General features: G+C 36.8%; 2 protein-coding genes across 9 annotated transcripts in view; both read right to left on the minus strand.

Annotated features, from left to right (window-relative positions):
- The window catches only part of TRPC1 (transient receptor potential cation channel subfamily C member 1), a 70,720-nt gene extending 64,805 nt beyond the window's left edge, over nucleotides 1–5,915 (minus strand). For 2 of the 6 annotated variants that reach the window (XM_025881137.2, XM_025881119.2), the window contains exon 1: nucleotides 5,260–5,915. In XM_025881137.2, the coding sequence (XP_025736922.1) occupies nucleotides 5,260–5,434 (175 nt within the window). In that variant the 5' untranslated portion in view covers nucleotides 5,435–5,915. The remainder of the gene's footprint in view (nucleotides 1–5,259) is intronic. The other 4 variants (XM_073899001.1, XM_073898995.1, XM_025881130.2 and 1 more) reach the window with 2 other exon arrangements.
- A 4,236-nt stretch (nucleotides 5,916–10,151) lies between these two features.
- The window catches only part of PLS1 (plastin 1), a 96,838-nt gene continuing 83,999 nt past the window's right edge, over nucleotides 10,152–22,990 (minus strand). For all 3 annotated transcript variants that reach the window (XM_025881157.2, XM_073899054.1, XM_073899067.1), the window contains 4 exons: nucleotides 17,213–17,346; nucleotides 16,656–16,779; nucleotides 10,798–10,922; nucleotides 10,152–10,555 (listed from right to left, as the gene is read on the minus strand). In XM_025881157.2, coding sequence (XP_025736942.1) covers nucleotides 10,420–10,555; nucleotides 10,798–10,922; nucleotides 16,656–16,779; nucleotides 17,213–17,346 — 519 coding nt within the window. In that variant the 3' untranslated portion in view covers nucleotides 10,152–10,419. The remainder of the gene's footprint in view (nucleotides 10,556–10,797; nucleotides 10,923–16,655; nucleotides 16,780–17,212; nucleotides 17,347–22,990) is intronic.

A 22,990-nucleotide genomic window follows, 5' to 3' on the forward strand; every position in this document is an offset into this window, starting at 1 on the left:
CACAGGCCTTAGAAAAACAGGTGGTGAGGATCTGGCCTGTGGGCCATAGTTTGCTAACCTTGCTCTAGCCCCTGCTCTAGTCCCACCCCTTTAATCCACTGTCCATCTAACAGCCAGAGTGATCTTTTTTAAATTAAAATCACTCAATTCCCAAAAATCTTGAGATTTTCCATCACACCTAAAATAAGTGCCAAAATTTTCACTGTGGCTTACTAAGCCCTATGGCACTTGAGCTTTGCTACCATTCCCTATTAACCTTGTGCAACTCTCCTGTTTACTCACTGTGATCTTTCTAGACTAATGTTTTCCAAAATGCAGGTTGCAACCCACCAGGAGTCATGAAATCAATGTAATGAGTACTAAACAACAATTTTTAAAAATAAAATGATATATAAAACACCAGGGTAATCTCATGGATCTTTAGCAATCGATTCACCCTGGCCAACTGTGATAAACCCTTAAGAAATACAGTGAGAGGGGCGCCTGGGTGGCTCAGTCCTTAAGTGTCTGCCTTCGGCTCAGGTCATGATCCCAAGGTCCTGGGATTGAGCCCCGCATTGGGCTGCTCTGCGGGAAGCCTGCTTCTCCCTCTCCCGCTCCTGCTCCCCCTGCTTGTGTTCCCTCTCTCACTGTGTCTCTCTCTGTCAAATAAATAAATAAAATCTTAAAAAAAAAAATACAGTGGAGAAATGTTACAATATCAATTAAGAATAGATGATTCCATCTCTTCTTCATTGGCATCTCTTTATTTTCTGGCATATGATGGTAAATTTTAGTATCACTAAAATGGGAGCATTAATGTTGATCAGTTTAGTTTAATTTTATAGTATCCAAATTTTCAGTTAGTTGTGAAGTATGGGAGAATTTATGTCAAAAAAATCTGTAAAGCTTTTCAAACTAAGTTTCTGTAACAAACTTTTTGAGTGTGTCAACTGTAACAATCTAATTGAACTATTACTAAAGACACTTAAAAAAAGATTTTATTATTAAAAGGAAAAAGAATAACGAGGTAAAAAAAATACAAAGACATGATCAAATTTAGTTGCTGGATCTGTAAATACAAATAGTGACAATAATGATTAAAATGTTAACTCTATAGCAAACTTCAAATTAGTTTGAACCAAATTCTAAAAAGAAAAAAATGCAAGACTTTTACAGTGAAAGTGACTTAAAAATGTAGTTTTACCCAAATGTGCAAAACCCAATATTTCTCATAAATCCCTGTTTTATAATCATACTTATAAACGAAACCTTAAAAATTAAAGATACTCAAAAACATGGTATGTTTGAATATTTTTGAAAAAAGACAATTATTACTGTAAGTTCTTAGCCATTTATGACTGTTAATGAAGACTATTAATGATAATGAATATCATCTGGCAAAGGAGCAAAGATTCACTCTGCTGTAGGAAAAAAATTATACTTACAGCATAGAAGGTGATGCTTTTTTTATAGTAAGTAAGTTGACAAATTAAAAATTATTAACAGTATACTCTTGTATCTATTAGAAAAACAATTAGAAGCAATGTTTATTTTGTAATTAGAGTCTGGTATGACTGGTATATGATGCAAATCAGTGATGTTGCAAGTTGTATAAAATTTTAGTTTACATCAGTTAGCTAAAAAAGTCCCATTAAATATATTAAGTACGGTCTTATTAAAATGGCAGTTTAGTATTACTTCTCCCAGAAATGCTGCCCATTTTAAAAGCATGCTTCGTCCAAAGTTATGCAAATTCATGTAAGAATTCAAACATCAAGGCACCCTTCTACACAACGCAGCAAATCCTACCACAAAGGTGACGTAAGACCTCAGACTAGACTGAGCCCAAGGACAGCTCTCTCCATCCCTCCTGTGCCCTCATGCTGAAATTTCAAGAAGGGCATCCTGACTCATTAATTGCAAATAGAAATTTCCTGAAAATGCCCTTCATAGGGAGTTGAAAGGTCCTAAATCCGGACTAAGTCCTTTCATTATTTCCTTTCTCTGCACAAGAACTGATCATAGCATATTAAAGGGTTAATATAGGTTTAGCTCGTGAACATATACTAAAAGCTACCATCTACTCAAGTTACATTAAAAGAGGTAAATTAACATGAACTATACTTAGTTAGGCATTCCCTAAACCGATGTAGTAACCCTTTCTCCAGCCATCAGGCCTGAGTAAACCACAGGCTCCCACAAATAAAAGTGGCTCATTATCACATTAACTCTCAATGAGAGAGGAAAGAGGTGGTCATAAGAATCCTGCTTAATATTTCATAAAATAGCCAGCTGTTGTTTCAATTATCTTTCACCTCTGAGTTGCAGCGTTCTATGTCTATAAAGAATATGAATGTGCTTTCTGAGAATTTTACTGGGGTTAGGGCACATACTTAACTTGATTGTCACTAGTACAGGAACTTTGACTTCTTCTAAATTTTATACAAAGAACCAATGATACATGATTCTGACCTACTTTCAAGATAAATAACAGCCACTATTAAGCAGCCACTACCTGGAGATCAGCACTTACCTAGATATATTGAGCTCATTTTTCATAAAAGCCAGCTATAAATCAAACATAAAATCTTTTTCTTTCCTACTTTTTTCCTTTACTCCTCAATGTGTACACACCCATCCACTAACATCCACTAACATACACATAACCAAAATCTCCATAATTTTTGCTTTAGGAATTCTCCCTAAATGGACTATATGATAAACATTTTGTACACATAGAGTAGGATTTCTAAATGAAAAGGATGAGAAACATAGATACGACAGTGTGGATTTGTTCTAGTGCTATTAAAGCTTTTCACTTTTATTGGATAAATATAATCCACAGAATCAAGGTTTATAAAACATTCATAGAGAGCAAGTTTAATCTCCAACTAGTAAATCCAAATTTGGATATGTCTTTTCTAACACAAATGATTTTCATTCATTCAACTACAACTAGATCAATACAACATAGTGTTTAAGAGTGCAGGCTCAAGCAGATCTGAGTTCTACCACTTCCTAGCTAATGTAACCTTGGGCAAAGTGATTTTAAAATTTTGCTAAGCCTCATTTTCCTCATTTGTAAAATAAGTATAACAACAGATCTGGCTCATGGGGTTGTCAGGATAAAATGAAATCATCTATGAAAAGCATATACACTCTACCCTAATGCCTGTTTTAGCAAATGTTTGCTATTCAGTTTGATGAAAGCTCCAATGTAATAGTGGAAGCTATCGCTACTTCAAGAAATTTCTTACTTTTAGATTAAAAGTAAAATACACTAAAAAAGGCTTAACAATATTAGTGAATATAAACATGTAAGCAAATAAAAATACTGCTATAACTCAAATTTATTTTTTCAATGTAAATTGTATACCATAAACATATGTAATTTAAACCATTTTTCCAAATCTAAGCCAAGAATTCATTTCAACATACCTGAAAGAGAAAATACCTATTTAATCTCACTCATGTAAAAAAATGTTTAATTTATAGAAGGGTAAAAAAAAAAACATGCATATTTATCTTCCACCCCACCCCCAAAAGCTAAATCTCTCCGAGGATCTTAATGTTATAAAATGGGAAATTGGCAAAGAATAGGAAGCTATTTCAACTAACACTACTGGATAGGCTACAAAACTATCATATATGAAAACTTTCATTTGAGGTATACCATGCAATAATTCTAAATATACATACCATTTAAGTACTTTCTCCAACCACATTCCATTATGACATTCCTCTGTCCTCAGTTGACAGCAATATTAAATTCCCTTTCTTGAAATACTTTCTGTTTGCTTTAAAATAACCACAGCTCAGTAAGCTGGGGTAGATGCAGCAGCCACTTACTCATTCTAGTACAACACAATCTTGTCCCTTCCCCTCTCAGAGAATTTTTGAGGGAAGAGAACTCAGATAATCCACGTCAGTAATACTAAGTAATTTTACATAATCCACAGACAGTGACTTTTGTGAGGTTATAAACATATTCTGTTTCTTTACATTTCCAAGTCTATTCAAAGTTGTGTCCATGGTGGACTTTAACAAAAGCTTCCATAATGTAATTTAATACTATTACATAAGAACATAAAAGTGTCTGACAAGAGACACAAGTGGACTGTTTATATGTTAATGTGTTCTCAAAAAGTTGTGTAAATAAAATCCTATTTCAAAAGCAGTAAGAGAGGTGAGAAAGGCTGTGATTTATTAAAAACACACTCATACATACAAACAAAAAATCCTCTGTAGTTAATCTTTTCACAGTGTAAGCTGCCCTTTGAGTTTGTGTTTGGAAGTTTGCAGGATCCTAAACAGAGTATTCCTAAGTGAGCATGGCCATTGTAAGGCAACTTAATAAATTTAGAAAGAAAAAAATTACAGCATTTTCTTACATGTGGGAAATAAAAGCCCTCTTAGGGCAATCAATTTCCCATTCCTTTTATTATATGCATCAATATAAAGCATGCTTAAGTGAAGAGATTTTATTATGGCCATAAAAGTGATTGATTTCTAGTTGGTTTTTTTTTTTGAAAGAAAAACACATTAAATACATTCCACAGTTTTGTCTGTAATTGTTTTGCACGACCATTTTTTCCAGAAGGTTCAAGGACAATAAACCTTCTTCTCCAATGAAAAGCACGAACAAAGTTCCGCAAATTAAAAAAAAAAAAAAAGTTTGGCACTAAGGCATAATTTCTCCAGTCCTATCTTTATCTCCACCCAGGATACTGACATACCTAAATCCCATTCAACAGTCATTGAACACCAAGGCAATGGGTGGCTGAAGCTAATAATACCAGTACGGGTTTAAAGAAAAAGAAAAACAAAAACCAGGTGAGAGCCCATAAACACGAGGAACCCTAAGCAAGGTCATGGAATTTTCTAACTAGAAGGTCCCAAACTAGACAAACCCTGTGGGATTCCAGAAAGAAAGAACAGAAGCTCGGAGAGGGAGACCAGGTCATTCAGGGGGTTAGTAGCAGAGGCGGAGGTCTGGGTCGGCAAGTCTCTACCTAAACACCGGAGCCCACAAAGGGAGGCCACGGCCAGAACCGCCCCAGGTGCGGTGCTCCGAGGGCTGCACGCCGGCTGCTCCCGCCCGCCAGCTCCACACTCACAGGGCAGAGGCGGTGCCGGGTGGCCCGGGAGAGGCAGCGGGCGAGGCGGTACAGAAGCTCCGCGCGTGAGGGAAGAATGACCCAAGGTGAGGCTGGGGAAAGGGTGAAGGGTGTGGAGGGCAGGGGTGCCCAGAAGTGGAGAAAGGGGCCTAGCTCTCACCCTTGTCGCACGCCAGCAAGAAAAGCTTCTCATTCAGGGTGTTCTCCTCCTTCACCTCCCGCACATCCTTCAGCGCCATCACCTCGTTCGGCGACGAAGAGGAGGATGGGGAGGAAGGAAGGGAGGAGGAGGAGGCGCCCGAGAGATCCGTGCTCGGGTACAGAGCCGCCATCATCGCGGCCCATGAAGGGGGCAGGCCAGGAGACGGGGGCGGGGCCCCCACCAGACCCGACCCCGACCCCAGCCCCGCCCCAGGGCTGGAAAAGGGATGAGTCGTTCCCACGGCCGCCTCAGCGCGCGGCCCGTTGGCCCCAAAGGGCGTAGTCTCCCCACGGAGCCAGCACTCGCCCTCCACTGACAGCCCCAGACTGGTGGCGGCGCATGCGCGGCCCCGGGGCCAGCGCCCCCTCCCCAGTCGCCGGCGCCCGGGCCGAGCCGGTCCGCGCCCCTCCGGGGACGACAGAGTGGCGCGCGCCAGGGCGGCAGCTGAGCGCGGGGCCGTGCCAGGAGGCGCAGGGGCCGCGCTAGGGGCGGCCCAGCCCGGGAGGAGGATAAGAGATCTGTGGGGAAGGAGCTCCGAGAGCGATTCTGCGCACGTCGGGCTCCCGGGCTGTGGGAACCGCCGGCCCAGCTGCGCCCGGAGATGTTCGCGACTCTCCTCACGTCATCTTCCGTTCTGCTATAGCGACGACAACGGGGCGGGCTCGGGGGGACGGGGCCGTTGTGGGGGGCGGGGCCTACGTACGCCACGCCCCCGGTCCTCGCCAGCCCGCTGCAGCCTCGAAAGGTATCCAGTTGGTGGGGGCTAAGTGAACGGCCCAGTGCGACTTTTCCACACCCGGGTTGTTGAGGTAATTTACCTGCGGTCCCCTGCTGCATGTAAACATGCAGCGGTATGGGTACTGAACCTTTGACGACTTAATGTTTAGTCGAACCCCCCTTGTGGAATTGTCTAATTATTTCGTGTTGGTCACGCCGCTAGACTTGTGCTTGTGTGTGTGTGTGTGTGTGTGTGTGTGTGTGTGTGTTTGCACTAGCTAAACTCATTTCTAGACTATTTTTTCAACAACTTGTTTGTGATATAAAACTGGCATAACATTCTTGATGTCATACATTTATTCGCATGTAATTCAAGTGTACCAACATGTAGCCATTGGATAAGCGCATTTTTAGCATCTACAGTCATTCCAGTGGTTTCTTCACATTTATAAATTTGATTTTAAAAGATGTGCGTTAGGCAAAAGCTAACTGAAACACAGTACTACTTTCTTGAATAATTTTTTTTAAAGATTTTATTTATTTGAGAGAGAGAATGAGATAGAGCATGAGAGAGGGCGGAGGGTCAGAGGGAGAAACGGACTCCCTGCTGGGCAGGGAGCCCGATGCGGGACTCGATCCTGCGACTCCAGAATCATGACCTGAGCCGAAGGCAGTCGCTTAACCAACTGAGCCACCCTGGCGCCCCTGAATAAATTTTTTTAAAGCAAGCTTTTATTTAAGGCAGATTCTTGCACCTTTAAAAGCTAGGGGATAAAACTACAACTCATGTCTTTAATAATTCTTATTGCTTCCCACAACTATAGAAAAATCAAAATTGTGCCCTCACTGCTTTAGGTTTTTAAAGGCAGTAAATTTACATCAGAATATCTTATATTTGAGGGAAATACTTCCTATTCAGGTTGATTTATTCCATCTCTGTTCTTGCCATCACTAACTCCCAAATTTCCCAAATATAACTTTCTCACAATTCAAAGTACTCTTTATATCTTCTCTAATAGGAGGCCTTAGGTAGATGACAAGATTGCCCATCTTTCCAAACATTGTCATGTGTTTACTTCAAAATAGTCATCTATTGAATCATTTTAGCTTTTTCTTTCTCTCTAATGTATCGTAAATCTTCCCCATTCTATATTGTTTCCAAGTTTGCATATTTGGTGGACTGTCAAAATTGTTCATTGCTAATTTGTAGCCCTTGAACACAGAGGTACGTATGTGGGGGTTTATATGTGTGCTTACTTACACAATCTTCATAGTCTAGTAAAATTTTAACTCTAATGCTGACCCATCCAAAAGTTCCAGAGTATTGAAAGGTAAAAATTCAGGTAGCTCCAAGTATAAAAACTACTTTACTCTTAAGTTTTTTCAAGCTTCTGGGTTTGTGATTTCTCATCCATAAGGACTCCCACAGGGGTTGGATTAATTTCTTAGATCCAGGGGAATTCCAACCTACTTTTAGTAGATTATCCTAGAAGGCAAAGTTATTAGAGGTCTATCCTTTTTCAAAATAAGCCAGTGTTGCAACTGCGTCCTGTTTTTTAGAAGTTTTTTTGAATCATCTCAGATGCAGCATATTCTCTCTTGCCTCTGGTACATATTTTATCCAGCATAAATTGGGGTATTTTAGCATCCCCTATAAAATGGGTTTATTGTACATCTGTGATAGTAAGACTAATGACAGAATTATGATGAACAACGGCATGCAAGATTCAGAAGCAGCACATTACTCAAAACAACTCCCCAACCTGTAGGTACAAAAAAAGAGCCATCAACTTCAATTGGAGAAGAGAAAAATCCAGATTCAGATCTAGTCTTAAAAATAGAACAGATCCCGCCCCCAAAAAGTAGAACGGGGCACCTGGCTAGCTTAGTCAACAGAGCATGTAACTCTTGTCCCACACTGGGTATAGAGCCTACTTTAAAAAAAAAAAAAAAAAGAACAAGAACAGATCCTATCTCCAAACTCAAGGTCACATTTGCTTGTTTTACTAAAATGTCTGTAAGACTTTTCCTGCCTCAGAGCTTTTGTACTTGTTCCCTCTGCTGAACATTTATCACCTACCTCCTCATCATTTATATTTCAGTCTAAATAGCACATCCTTAGAGAGACCATTCCTGAGCACCCAAACCAAAATCTTAACCCCAGTTCCCAAATCAGTCTCTATTACGTTACCGTTTTATTTCCCCTATTGCATTTTATCACTATCTAAAATTCCTATTTATTATCTCTCTCTACTAGGATATAAGATTCATGAAGTTAGAGAATCTATATTTTTTCAATGAATCCCCATGTTTCTAGCATCATACCTGAATCATAACAAATTTATGTTAATCAACTGATTCCCTCATATTATTTCAGCACAAACTAAATCGTAGTAATAATGCAGTTGGTCTTTACTAAAATTCTTCATATTAAAGAACCACAGAACCACCTTCATTCCCCAAAAAATAATCTAATAAATTTCTTTTGTTTTACTAATTAAAATTATTTTTTCTGGAAAATAAACTTATGATAGATTAATTTTCAAGGCTGTATATTCTTTAAATGAAATGAACACTGACACATTTGTACATACACAGAGTTTTTATTAAATATATTTTGTGAGAAAAAGAACACCCTAAAATGCCAAATTTCATGTAAATCAGATAACTTAGTAAATATAATGGTGAAAAAAAATTAAAAGGGGAAACATTGATTAATCTCTTAGAGCAAGAACATATCTTAATCTTCGTATAAGAAAACAGTCATCAAAATATAAAAGGAAAGGAAATCACTTTTGTAGAAGAATATATTTCAAAGTTCCACCTATTGATGATTTCATTTAAAAAATCTGAGACACATGAGTAGTCTCACTCTACCAACCTGTTTTAATCAATGGTAGAAGAGGGGTTTAAACTACTCATTCACATGGAGATAAAGTGACAGCATTTTTGTTGCATAGCAGTATCGCTCACTCTCACAGTGGATGATGGAGGAAACAGATTTCTCAATTCATTTTTTAGCAGCAGAATCTGTCTGCTGACAGAAATTCACACAAAAATAGGTCTGAGGGTTAGCTATTCCCAAGTAACACAAGCATTAACCAAACACTGTCAATTTGTAGGAAGCTGTGGAAAAAACATGTGAAAATATTCTGTGTTGAATATTAGCTTTGTGTTATTTTCTGCTAAAGATGTGGGCAATTTCTAAATTAGGGCTTCAGTATAGGTCAAAATTAACATGTTTTGAGATGCTGTAGTCAATGTTTTGCTATAAATATGTGGAAGAAGTCAGTTGAAAAATAGCTATATGCACATCCAAAATGAATATTTTCTAAAAGAAATCTTCATGTACCAAATATCTACAAACTAAAAAGTTATTATACACGTAGTGGGACCATGATAAACACTTAATGGTTGCCTGACTGACCAGTTATACATACCACTTAAGAAGACCTGGGTAATTCAGATGCAAAAAAAAAAAATTATATATACACACACACATATTTCTCTAATAACAGCCTACCAACATATATGCTGCATAGTTAAAGCTGTATTATAAACTAGCATACATAAAGTATCAGTACAGTTAAAATTAAGTTTTTTTGTGTTTTTTTTGAAGATTTTATTTATTTTTTAACAGAGAGAGACAGCGAGAGAGGGAACACAAGCAGGGCGAGTGGGAGAGGGAGAAGCAGGCTTCCCGCCGAGCAGAGAGCCGGATGCAGGGCTCGATTCCATGACCCTGGGATCATGACCTGAGCCGAAGGCAGACGCTTAACGACTGAGCCACCCAGGTGCCCCAAAATTAAGTTTTAAGTAAAAAGCTCCTGCTACTTATACAAGAGAATGTATTTTGGTGTTTATTCAAGAGTTAGTTCTCATATATAAAAAAGTTTTAATGAACAATACTTGTCACTTAAAAATTTGAGACAATATAGAAATTTACAGAAAAGCTGAAGCTCACATAGTTGGAGGAAAAAATAAGAGAACCTGGATAATGACTTAGAATACATTTGTGATCAAAATTAACAAATACACACACACACAAATCAAAGCACAGCAGGACATGCAAAAAAATTTCTACACTGATCTTTTTTGAACCATGAAAAAGAATGAATTTGTTTTAATAAGACTTTCAGAAAATGAAAATAATTTAATTATGAAATATCAGCTTGATAATGAGCATATTATTATCAGTATTGACTGGTAAATTAATTGCGTTATCCAAAAATGTTGACAAAGTCTAAGTAGTATGAAAAAGATACTGAATTCATTAATGAATTATACAACTAGTCTAAGCATACAAATAATCTCTGGTTTTATACCCACTACATTTCAGAATTCTGTAAACTGTGAGACATTCAATGTGTTTAATGTGGCAGAAAATCATTAAATGTTTCATTATTTTATTCTATTCAGTCCCTTTCCCATTAAGCATGCAAACACGGTCATAACCATCTTTGGTTTCACTTCTACGAGGTCATCAGGTAAGGCATATATCCGGGCACCGATCTTTCGAGCAACTGAAATGGCATATCTTGAAAAGACAAGAAAAATATCTTATTAGTTGTTAGCTACTGTGTTTTCACTTAATATATGTTAAGAATGAACTATTTTGATTAGATTAGTGCTTTACGAGAAAGTTAAGTTTGAAAGTCTTTAAATCATAGTCTCCATATAAGTTGTACTTAAAAATGTTAAAGACGTAGTAACCTTACCTGTAAGGACTTACAAAATTTAAGAGCCACTGTGTTCTAATTTAAACCATAAAAAGCTTACTTAGCATTGTTCAGCTTGTCCTCCTCAGATAAGTTGTCTCTCTTGATCATTTCTTGACGAACTGCATTTGGTGCAATGGCATCTATTAAGTCTAGGACAGGTAAACTAGTGCTAATAGATTTGTCCTAGAAAATAAAGAATGGATGAACATTCATAAACATCTTTTAATTTTCATAAATGGCAAATTGGGTCATCACCATGTAACTGAAAGCAACTTATAAATTTTCTTTGTACTGAACATTCAGCTTTTCTGCAACCAGCACACATCACAAACCATTTACAACAAGCTTTTCCTTCAATCTTTACAGAGCTTACAGTGTGGAGTTGTTACCATACCCAAATAGGGTTTGCAGATGTGACAATTCCTAAAGTATGCTAACTACAGTATCCATTCTGTAAAAAAATAACTTTGAAAGGGACTAGGAGATGAATTTTAAATTAATAGTTTTGTAAATTCTAGTAATATATTTCTTAGACCATCGATTCCTAAGCCTTCACTTGAAATTTTTCAGAAAGAAAAATGAAAATATTAGTGGAAAGGAACTAACATTTACAAAGGCATTATTCTAGTTGCTTTACATGTCCAGCTTGTTTAATTCTCCTTACAACCTGGTAATAATTATGATCTCTCTTTCAAAGAGGAAGAACATGAAGTTCATAGAGCTCAAGTGACATGTTCACACAACCAGTAAGTACAAAACCAGTAATTGGACCCATAACTGTCTGATTATAACGCCCAAGATTCTCTCCATTTTTGAAGTCACCTCCAAGCTGAACTAAAAATGAACAACCAAATTCTAGTGGATAGTGCATTGCAGTTAAAGCCAGAAATCCTGGTCTGAATTGTTTTACCACTTACCAGTACTTGAAAAAAGAAAAAAATCACTTATTCTGTCTCTCAGCTGGGATAGTGGCCACTGCTGCTTACCTACCCAGAATCTATTCTTTCCTTACTACTTTCTCCATCCTAACAGAACCCACATTTTTGCTCTGTGTCCATACCTTCCTCACATGTACTCCTATTTCAACTCTCTCTTCTATTCGCTTCAAGGAAAGCGGAACCCAACCACAGCTCCAGGGGTGATCCTGAGCTAGTCCAGGCCATGAATTCTGGGCGTAGGGTGATAAACTTATTCTTTTTTATGTATAAAGCATACAGTATATAAACATACAGTAATATCCATGGCATTAAAATTTCAGAGAGGGGCATTTAGGAAGAAAACATCTAAAAAGACTCCTTCGATGAACAAAAACACTAGTCTGAACCAAACAAGAGTAATCCCATCTGATTACCACAGTGATTTAATTTTGGCCTAATTTAATTTAATGTGAGGTCCTTGCTATTTTCTGGAAGAGCCATGAAAAACCAGCAACCCTCCTCCTGTATGTGAATGAGAGGATGAAACCTTTGTCCCAGCTAGCAGCTATCCTATAACCAAGAGGAAAACCAGCTATAGGGTGAAGTTGGCACTGTAGATGGCAAAGCAGAGATGAATAAAAACCTCAGTCCTGAATGACATTCTTCAATTACTGTTCAACCAACCCTAAAATCTACCCTACCTCTGGATTTCTGCTATTCTGTACCTTTCCTTTTGGTTTAAACCACTTTAAATTGGGTTTCTGTTACCTGAAGCCAAAAGCAAGCACCCTTTCCTAATCGCTACCATGAGAATGTCACAGGATTCTTGGGAATATTAATATAAGTGAAAGCATCTACTACAGTTCCTAGCCAAATTAATAAATTTTTGAAAAAACAATTTGAAGCCATGTGAAGAAAAGTAACTGTCTACTTTTTTGGGCCATGATGTGTAAGCCACTACATTTATTAATTTTAGAAAAATGTATATTCTTTACTTTCAGGAATGTTCATTTTATGAAACAGATTTTTGGGGAGAAGTATAAGTAGAGGAGTAAAAATAACTAGGGTCTTTAAGTCTTTGATGCTGGTAATCTGGATCTGGGTGGGGGTTTCTTTGGCATCTTCCTTATTTCTGAAAAATTCTCGTATTTGTTTTCTCAATGTGTAGTCTGCAGACCACCTACATGAACAACACCTGACATGCTGTTAAAAGCATAAATTTATCCCTGTAAATGAATGAGTCAGGTTATCTGTGGATAGGGCTAGGAATCTGCTTTTTTAATAAGCTTCCTAAATGACTCTAATATACCATTATTCTTTCTAAAAAAAACTTAACATTCATGCCATTCTATAACAAATTTAAAATTTCTGTGTGCTTTTCACTTTTCTATGATGATTCAAAAACATACAAGTGGCTTAATTGTGCTATATTTTGATTACTTATTTACATATTTGTGAGGGTTTTTTTAAGACTGAGGAAAATTATTTTGTTCATTTGTTTTTTTCAGCTTTATTGAATTATAATTACACATTAAACTGTAAGACATTTAAAGTGTACATCTTGAATATTTGATATATTTATATGTTGTGAAAGCCCCTTGTACTGAGCCCTTAAGACGTACCAGGTACTATTGAGCTCTTTACATTTGTTAACTTAGTTTGATAACAAACTCAGATGATAGGTATTATTAATATCTCCATCTTAAATATGGGGAAACTGAGGCATAGAGAAATAACTTGCCCAAGGTCACACAGATACTGAATGTATGAGCCAGAAGTAAATTCAGTTTTATTTATCAAGAGGTGTAGTCCAGTTGTTAGTATAAACTGCTAAGGTTTCTATAAAACACACCCTTTTCACGTGCTTCCTACTCCCCTTAGCTGATTTTTATAGTATGCTGACACCCCACACAGTGATTCCTGTCTTATTTGCTTCCTTTCCTGAACGGTGACCACTCTGAGGGCATTATGTAGCCCCAGTGACACAAAGCACCTGATATAGAGTAAGCTTTGAATATTTATGAGATGAATGAGCAGTATGTCACACAACTAACAAGTGTCTGCGCTGAAGTCAAATCCAGGGCCACACAACTACAGTTTGGCTTTCAACCTGCAGTTAGATCTGCCTGTGAAATCCAGCTATTCTGCTTAATAGTTAAATGTATAACAGTGGACAAGTTGTTTAACTTTTCTAATGTTCTTTTTGCTTATAGAGTTATTTAGAGAATTAAACTGTAAAGGGCTTATCATGGTGGCACAAAGAACTCAATAAAGGGGAATTATGATTATTGTTATGGCTGATATACCACTTATCTTCTTTTATTTTTATTTTATTTTAATCTCAGTGTTGTTAACAGAGTGTTCTATTAGTTTCAGGTGTACAATATAGTGATTCAACAATTCCATATATTACTCAGTGCTCATACACTTCCTTATCTTGATGAGGGAAAATTACTTTGCAACTAAAAAGGGTAAATTTGTCTTTTCTACAATTTCTCAGTATAGCACTGCCTTGATTATGATTAATAGATTCTTACTAGTACCATTTATTATAGCCTTCAAAAATAATGCCTTCTACAGTTGGGAAAAAAAAGCCTCCCCACCCCAACTATTTTTTAGCATTTGCTGCCAGATTTCTTAAGTATAGTCTTTTTAAAGATTTTATTACTGAGCATCTACTAAATAAATGCCAAGCACTTTTGCATTATGTTTCTGCTACCTCTGTTCTAAGTAAAACTCTCAAGTCCGCTTTTCTCTGTGAGCTCCCTCCCTCTTAAAGAGTTTGTGTACTCCTATTTTCAACTATCTCTTCTATTCAACTGATCAAGTCTGTGTTCCCAGTTTTAATATTTCCTTTCATCCAGCTCATTTCCTGAACATTACCTCAAATCTAACAAGCTTAAAACTGGACTCATCACCTTTTCCAGAAAGCAACTATACCTCCTGACATTCCCATTTGTTAGTGTTATCTGTTTTCCAATTACCCAGGCCTAAAACATCAAGTTTTAATTCCTCTTTCTCCTGTGCTTCCCTAAATCAAGAAGCCAAACCCTACCTGTTCTTTTGCAATAGCAAATAACTATCCACTGTTAACATGCCCAGTGCCCACCCCCAACTCCATTCAGATCCTTATCATTTCACACCTTGAGTTCTGCCTCAGCTTCTTAGGCACTGTCCTTGAATTTACACCTTTCTTCCTCCAATCCATCCTGCTCACCACAGTCAGAAGAGCATTCCTAGGGGCACGTGGGTGGCTCAGTTGGTTAAGCATCCGACTCTTGATTTTGGCACAAGTTATGATCTTGGTGGGGAGTCTGCTTCTCTCCCTCTCTCTCTCTGCCCACCCCCCACACACACATGCGTGCCCACACTTGTACGCTCTCTCTCTCTAAAATAAATCTTAAAGAAAAAAAGAAAAGTATTCCTAAAATAGTTACTTATTTTTACATTACTTCCGATATCGATAAACTTTTATTAAGGCCAGATACCTCCACAATCTTGACCCCAGACTATATCTAGCACTACACCCTTAGGAACTATCCTCTCTAGCCAAACTATTTCTCCTAACCTTCTCAGACTTGGCTTTATTCAAGATGGACCGTTTTGTAGCTTGTTATGAAAATTCCAGTTATGAAAACTTTGTCTTTCAAATACATGGTGAACGCTATGAGGGCCAAATTAATTTCTTATATTCTATATCTTTACCTATAAATGTTACTTAATAGTAAGAGAGCTCAATAAATATGTTTCTAAATATTCTCATTGTATTTGATTTAAATATATACATGCTTATTATTTTTCATCAACTAATGTACAAATGCATAAAATTTCATTACAACAGTTTTAATGAGTAACTATCAGAGAATTTCATATGTCCCTTTTCCTGTTTTACGTTTTTAAATTGTGTTTTATGTCTAAAATATATAAAAACAAATCATGGACTGAAAATTGTTTCTCTTTTTTTAATAAGCAACAGCAAAAACTCAAAATCATTAGTTCCTTCCAAGATGGCAAAAAGAGAAACATACTTGAACTAGGACTCAGGCAACATCTCTGCTGTATTCCAGCTGTCCGGTTAAAACCACTTTGGGGCTCAGTATTTAGTAAAGATTTAATTTATCAATTTCTGACATTTCTCCTGCTCTAAAATGTTGTCAAACATATAGAACAAAGGAAAGGAAAAGACTAAAGATGGATAGATAACTCTTAGGAGAGCTTAGGGTTTCATCTGTTTGCACTCTTTTTTTTTTCTTTTTAAGATTTTATTTATGCACTCTTATTCACTAAAAACAAAACAAAACCACCAAATTGTGGATTTTTCACATATAATAAAATCACAAACACAAGCCTCACTGGATTCATGTGTACAAGCAGACATGCTTATTTGTAGTTAACATCACCTTGCATGCAAAAGCAAAACACAATGGAAATGAATGAAAATTAGTGGGTATGCATGTGCAGATTACATTTTTGAGTGCTTTATGAATCATCCACAAATGCTCGGAAGTGAGTGTTAGGTGCCATTATGAAGCCAGATGACAAGATTTTTTTTTTTCCTACCAGTTTTCTCAATTCCCACTTGAATCGGTTTGGCTGGCTCTGTTATGCCTTGGAAATGATGTCAATACAATTCTGAGACTGCTGCTAGGGAGCACAAAACATTATAGGTCCTATATAAACAATGGCTTTTTTTATCTTTCTTTTTCATTTGACAATTGGGTTTTTTGGCTCTATTCTATTTCTTTTTTAAGATTAGATGACCAGAGCCTGATAATATTAACCTGCATTTACACTCAACAGGACAACCAATCAAAACTATAAGAATTCAAACATTTATTTTTGCTTCAGATGCCAAGTAACTAGTAAGCCTAGGTTCATAAATTATGTTTCTGATCTATAATGTTACTGTAACTCTGAACCTAAACCAATGTAATTTCCAATAAAAATTCCTTCCTGAACTTACTTACGAAAACAAAATTTTAAAATAGCTTTTGATTACCTTGAAGTTGGATATAGAAGTATTTTTTTTTGCACTTTTAAGAGTCTGATTGACCCATTTAATAATAATTTCATCATTTACTTTTTCACCCTCTCCAAGATCTGATAACACATTCAATGTGTACCTGTAACAGAAAAGATGTATATTTGAGAGTGAAAGGGGAGAGAGAAGGGGTGAAATTTGCTCTCACATCATTTATATCAATATTTAGATAAGTATTTAAATATTTTGGCTCGAATAAATATTTCTAATGTTAGATATTTGAACTTAGTCACATTCCAAAGTTGCAAAGCTCAGTAATCAAAAACAAAAACTACTAAATGGTATTTTATAAAAACAACTCCTTACAAGGCAGTTTTTAAGAGGCATTAATAAAAGTGATTATTTCCAGAGATTGATCCACTTTTAAACAAAATGTATTATCAATGGCAAATCATTTTAAAATACATTTTACATTTACATGTTTCTTATGTTTGTTATTCTCAAAAAGAGCTAAAATTTTAGTTCATATGACTTGCTGAAGGAAGCAGTATTGCTATAAACATATCAGCCTTTACCTTCTCATCAGCTGCCATACCAATGCCAGAGTAAGTGTTGAATTCCCTTCATTTAGGTCCTGCCCAGCAATGCCGACCAAGGAGAATTTAGCCTTATTCTTCCCAAGTTCCACTGCATAGTTACAGTTTTCAATCTATGAATAAGGAAAAGTTTTGGTATAAAAGCATATTTTTAGGGCGCCTGGGTGGCTCAGATGGTTAAGTGTCTGCCTTCGGCTCAGGTCATGATCCCGGAGTCCTGGGATCGAGTCCCGCATCAGGCTCCCTACTCCTTGGGAGCCTGCTTCTCCCTCTGCCTCTCTCTCTCTCTCTGTCTCTCATGAATAAATAAAATCTTTAAAAAAAAAAACATGTTTTTAAAAATATATCTCTTGAGTACACCAGCTTTGTTCAGTCATTTGAAAAACAACTGAGGACACCTTCAATTTAGATGACAGAATATCATTTCATAACACTGAAATTAAGGAAATAATAATTATTCCCATTTTATAGCTGAAGATATCAAAGCACTGAAGGGTTAACCTAGACAGAGAAACAACTGGCTAGAAAGTTTTAAGATCTTACCCTAAAAGTCTTGACTATCCAAGATTACATAGTTTATTAGAGGCAAATCTGTGACTAAAAACCTAGGTTTCCTGCATTCCATTAATAGAGTTAAAAAATACTCTTTTGTCTAAATTTAAAACTAAGGAATAAAGAAATTGTTTCATTAAGAATCTAAAACCTCAGGGCGCCTGAGTGGCTGTCGCTAAGCGTCTGCCTTCGGCTCAGGTCATGATCCCGGGGTCCTGGGATCGAGCCCTGCTCGGTGGGAAGCCTGCTTCTCCCTCTCCCACTCCTGTTTGTGTTCCCGCTCTCGCTGTGTCTCTATCAAATAAATAAATTAAAAATCTTTAAAAAAAAAAAAGAATCTAAAACTTCATCTCCCATTTCTTCATCCAGGTATTACTCATCTTCCAAAATGTAGCTTTTAGCTCACGTTCTTGAACAAAGGCTTATTAACCTTAACTATACCAGCTAATAACAATCTATCCCTTAATGAACTTCCAATAATGCTTATTTTGTATGGCTTATGCACCATCTTCTACTTAGCAATTTATGTTCTTTCTTTTGTCAACCACAGGACAGGCTCCTTTAAAAAAAAAAAAAAGATTGTATTTATTTATTTGTCAGAGCGGGGGGAGCACAAGCACAAGCAGGGAGAGCGGCAGGCAGAGGGAGAAGCAGGCCCTCTGCTCAGCAAGGAGCTAGATGCGGGATTCAATCCCAGGACCCTGGGATCATGACCTGAGCCACAGGCAGATGCTTAACCAACTGAGCCACCCAGGCATCTTTGGACAGGCTCCTTTTAAAAATTATAACATGTACAAGTCTGTATCATACTCTTCTCCATCCCCAGGCCAGAACCCATCACTGTGCCCCGCCTACACTAAGAATCTGAGGAATGACCACCAAGTCAATTATTTACCTACCTACTTCTTTCCAGTGTTATAAGTCTAGTTAAGTCCTTTCTCTAGTAAATTTTTTTGTCTACATGGCCTCTGTAGATGTTTATTATCTCTAGTCTTCTTATCTCAGGGGTGTGTGTGTGTGTGTGTGTGTGTGTGTGTGTGTGTGTATAAATTCTTAGGTATTAGAATCTTTTTCTCCAGTGAAATTGTAAGCTCTCATAATCTTTTAATACACAAGTAATAAAAAGTGCTTACTAAATACTTTTTGGAATAAACATTTAAGAAAAATGGTGTAACTGGTTTCTTCTGATTTTCTTTCCCAAGTTAGTTAAGACCTCATTACAAAACAATTCAATGTGAGATATACAGATACATTTTTCTTCCTAAGAAAGTATTTCTAGGAAAGGTGAGAAAGGGACCACACAATAGAATTTGCACAAATAAATGGGTATTGTTGTTTAAAAAAGAAAATCCAAATTCCCAAAGATCAGTTTGTTACAAATAAAAATGCATGAAGATCCTTTGATCCTGCTGTAGCATCTGCCTGGTTCTCTCAATAAGTTTCATAAAATCTTTGATAGGTATGCATTTTTTTAAAATACAATGAGATAATATTTTAAAATTCTTTTTCCTAGTAATCATATTATACTATAGATTTAGACTGCCTAATAAAAATATATGCTATAGAAATGCACAGAATTGAAAAACAACCAGATACCTAATTTATAGAAAATAGCATCAAAGTTCTGATTATGTCACAGTGTGAACAGGAGAAAAACCAGCATATTTTCCGCTGACACCTGTTTCAATGGGAGAATTTTCTAGCAAATGTAATAATAATCACTTTTGTGCAAAATGTGTTTCAATGAAGGGCCATCTATTTTACAGTTAGATAAAAATTCCCAAGTGTAATGATAGTGAGAAGGGTGCTCAGGGTTACTAGAGGTCGGAGACATGGATATAACCAGCAACAAAAGGGTACCTGGAAATGGACGCTAACATAAGGAAATAGATGTGTTCTGGTTTTTGTGGCAACAGTTGATTCCAAATTTGGCAAAACTTCTAAGATCTGGAGAGGTACCAAACTAGAGAAAGAATAAGAAATTCAGCTCTAGGGATAAGCCTTGTTTATGGTACTACTTAACACTCTAAAAGTGGATCTGCTCTCTGAGGATGTAAATATAGAAAGTTAAGAGCAGTGGGCCAAGAACTGAGCCTTGGATACTTCTAGAGGTGTCAGGCTAAAAAACGAAGAATAGGTAAGAATAAAGGTAAGAATAAATACAAAGCAAGCAAGAAAAAAAACTGGAGAATGCAGTTTCATATAGTTAATGGGAGAAATGATTATCAAGCACTTCAAATGCTTTGGAAAAAGTGAAGCTTAGATCATTTGGAAAATGAGAAAAATTACATAAAAGGATACAGGGTTCCAAGTGAGAAGAATTACTGAAGAAATAATGAAGAAAGACTATTTAAGTGGTGCAACTTTATGAACTTCACAAATGAAGCAAAGTGATGTCTGATGAATGCCCAAAGTCTCTAAAATAAGCCTCTATGATACTTTGTCATGAAAGTACTGTTTCATTTTTTAAACATCTTGAATTTATTACAGGGCTTATGCTCCATTCTATAAACAGCTGGTATTTGTTGAAAGGAAGCATTTTACATATGATTCACTTGTGACATCTCATAATTAAAATTCCAGATAAAATGAGTGGTTTAATTTTTGTTTTCCTATTACATTTTGCATCTGCTTACTCCTAAAGGAACTAGAAAAAGAACAAAGCCCATAGTAGAAGGAAGGAAAATAATAAAGATGAAAGCAGAAATAAGACTTAAAAAAACAATAGAAAAGATTAAAGAAACCAAGAGTCAGTCTTTGAAAAGATAAACAAAATTGACAAACTTTTATCCAGACTCATCAAGAAAAAAGAGGACTCAAATAAAATCAGAAATGAAAGAGAATAACTGACACCATAGAGAGACAAAGGATTGTAAGAGACTAGTATGTAAATTATATGCCAACAAATTATACAACCTAGAAAAAATGGATAAATTCCTAGAAATATACAATCTTCTAAAACTGAATTGGGAAAAAATCTGAACAGACCAGTAAGTAGTAATTAAATTGAATCAGTAATCAAAAATCCCCCAGCACTTGAAGTAATGAGCACTAGGTGTTGTATGCAACCGACGAATCACTAAATTCTACCTCTGAAACTAATAATACAGTATATGTTAATTAAATTGAATTTAAATTTAAAAAAATTTTAAATCACCCAACAAAAGTCCAGGACCAGATGGATTCACAGGTGAATTCTACCAAATATTTAAAGAAAAAAGAAGGAAGGAAGGAAGGAAGGAAGGAAGGAAGGAAGGAAGGAAGGAAGGAAGGAAGGAAAGAAGGAAGGAAAGAAAGAAAGAAAGAAAGAGAGAGAGAGAGAAAGAAAGAAAAGAGTTAATACCTATTCTTCTCAAACTATTCCAAAAAATAGAAAAAGACAAGAACAAGTTTTGGTAAGGGTGTGGAGAAAAAGGAAAGCTTGTGCACTGTTGGTGGGAATGTAAACTGGTACAGCCACTGTGGAAAAGAGTATGGAGGTTCTTCAAAATATTAAAAATAGAAACACTACACAATCCAGTAATTCCAGTACTGGTATTTACCCAAAGAAAATAGAAACACCAACTCAAAAAGATCCATGCACTCCTATGTTTATTGCAACATTATTTACAATAGCCAAGAAACAGAAGCAACCCAGTGTCCATTGATAGATGAATGGATAAAGATGTGTGATATATATGTGTATACACACACACACACACACACACACAGGAATATTACTCAGCCATAAAAAAGAATGAGATCTTGCCATTTGCGACAATATGGATGGACCCAGAGGGTATTATGCTAAGTGAAATAAATCAGCCTGAAAAGACAAATACCATATGATTTCACATATATGTGGAATTCAGAAAAAAAAAAAGAGCAAAAAAAAAAAAAAGGCAGAAACAGACCCATAAATACAGAGAACTGGTGGTTGCAGAGGGGAGGAGGGGGGAATGGATAAAATGGATTAAAGAGAGTGGGAGGTACAGGCTTCCAGTTATGGAATCATCATCATTCATTTCCCAGATAGTCTCCCACTGACTGTAATCAAGTCACTGCCCTGCTCAAAAATGTTTAATGTCTTCCCATTACTTCTAGTTTAAAATGCAAGCTCTTTAATCTGACAGTCAAGGTTCTCAACACTTGGCTCCAGTTGAAATTTTTAGGGTCTTCTTACCTATTGGAATCCTCTGCTATAGCCAACATATTCCCTCCAATTCCCAGAAATGCATTTTATATTTTCCCATCACTATCCCTTTTCCTGATCCTTAGCCCCCTCTCCACCCTCTCTCAAACTCTAACTCAAATACCGTCTCCTGCATGAAGTATCTCATGATAAGTGCAGCCTGTGGTCTTTTCTTCCTTAGAACTCATAATATTCACTTCTATAGGGGTGCATGGGTGGCTCAGTCAGTTAAGTGTCTGCCTTCATCTCAGGTCATGATCCCAGGGTCCCGGGATCGAGCCCCACATCGGGATCACTGCTCAGCGGGGAGCCTGCTTCTCTCTCTCTCTCTGCCTGCTGCTCCCCCTGCTTGTGCTCTCCCTCTGTCAGATAAATGATAAAATCTTTAAAAAATACATTCACTTCTATATATGTTACACTACATTAGTTTGTACACATATCTCTAATTTTTTTAGGCTTCTTGAGGACCAATTCCATGTCTTGTACTATTTTATATCTTGAATTGCACTGTACAGGTAGTAGGTAATCAGTAAATATCTGTCAAAAGCTACTAACAAATAACCAGTGAAGATTTGGCAAGTTCTGGGGATTATAATATAGGAAAGCATTTATGATGCACCTCAAAGAAAATTAAGTACTACAACTTGTTAAAGACAAAAACAGTTACATAAAGTGTCTGACTGAGCGAACGGTCTTCATCTTTCCAAACATTTATAAAAGGGCTATTAAGCTTAACACATTTTGAGTTAAATCAGAATCATGGGAACAGGGGCGCCTGGGTGGCTCAGTCATTAAGCGTCTGCCTTTGGCTCAGGTCATGGTCCCAGGGTCCTGGGATCGAGCCCCACATTGGGCTCCCTGCTCAGCGGGAAGCCTGTTTCTCCCTCTCCCACTCCCCCTGCTTGTGTTCCCTCTGTCACTGTGTCTTTCTGTCAAATAAATAAATAAAAATTTAAAAAAAAGAATCATGGAAACAGACCACACGTTACTAAGCTTTATGAAACTCCAAATCCTTTGTTTCATATTAGAACAAT

This window comes from Callorhinus ursinus, unplaced genomic scaffold (assembly GCF_003265705.2).
Source record: "Callorhinus ursinus isolate GAN/ISIS: 27379988/994484 unplaced genomic scaffold, GSC_fseal_2.0 scaffold1, whole genome shotgun sequence".
NCBI lineage: Eukaryota > Metazoa > Chordata > Mammalia > Carnivora > Otariidae > Callorhinus > Callorhinus ursinus.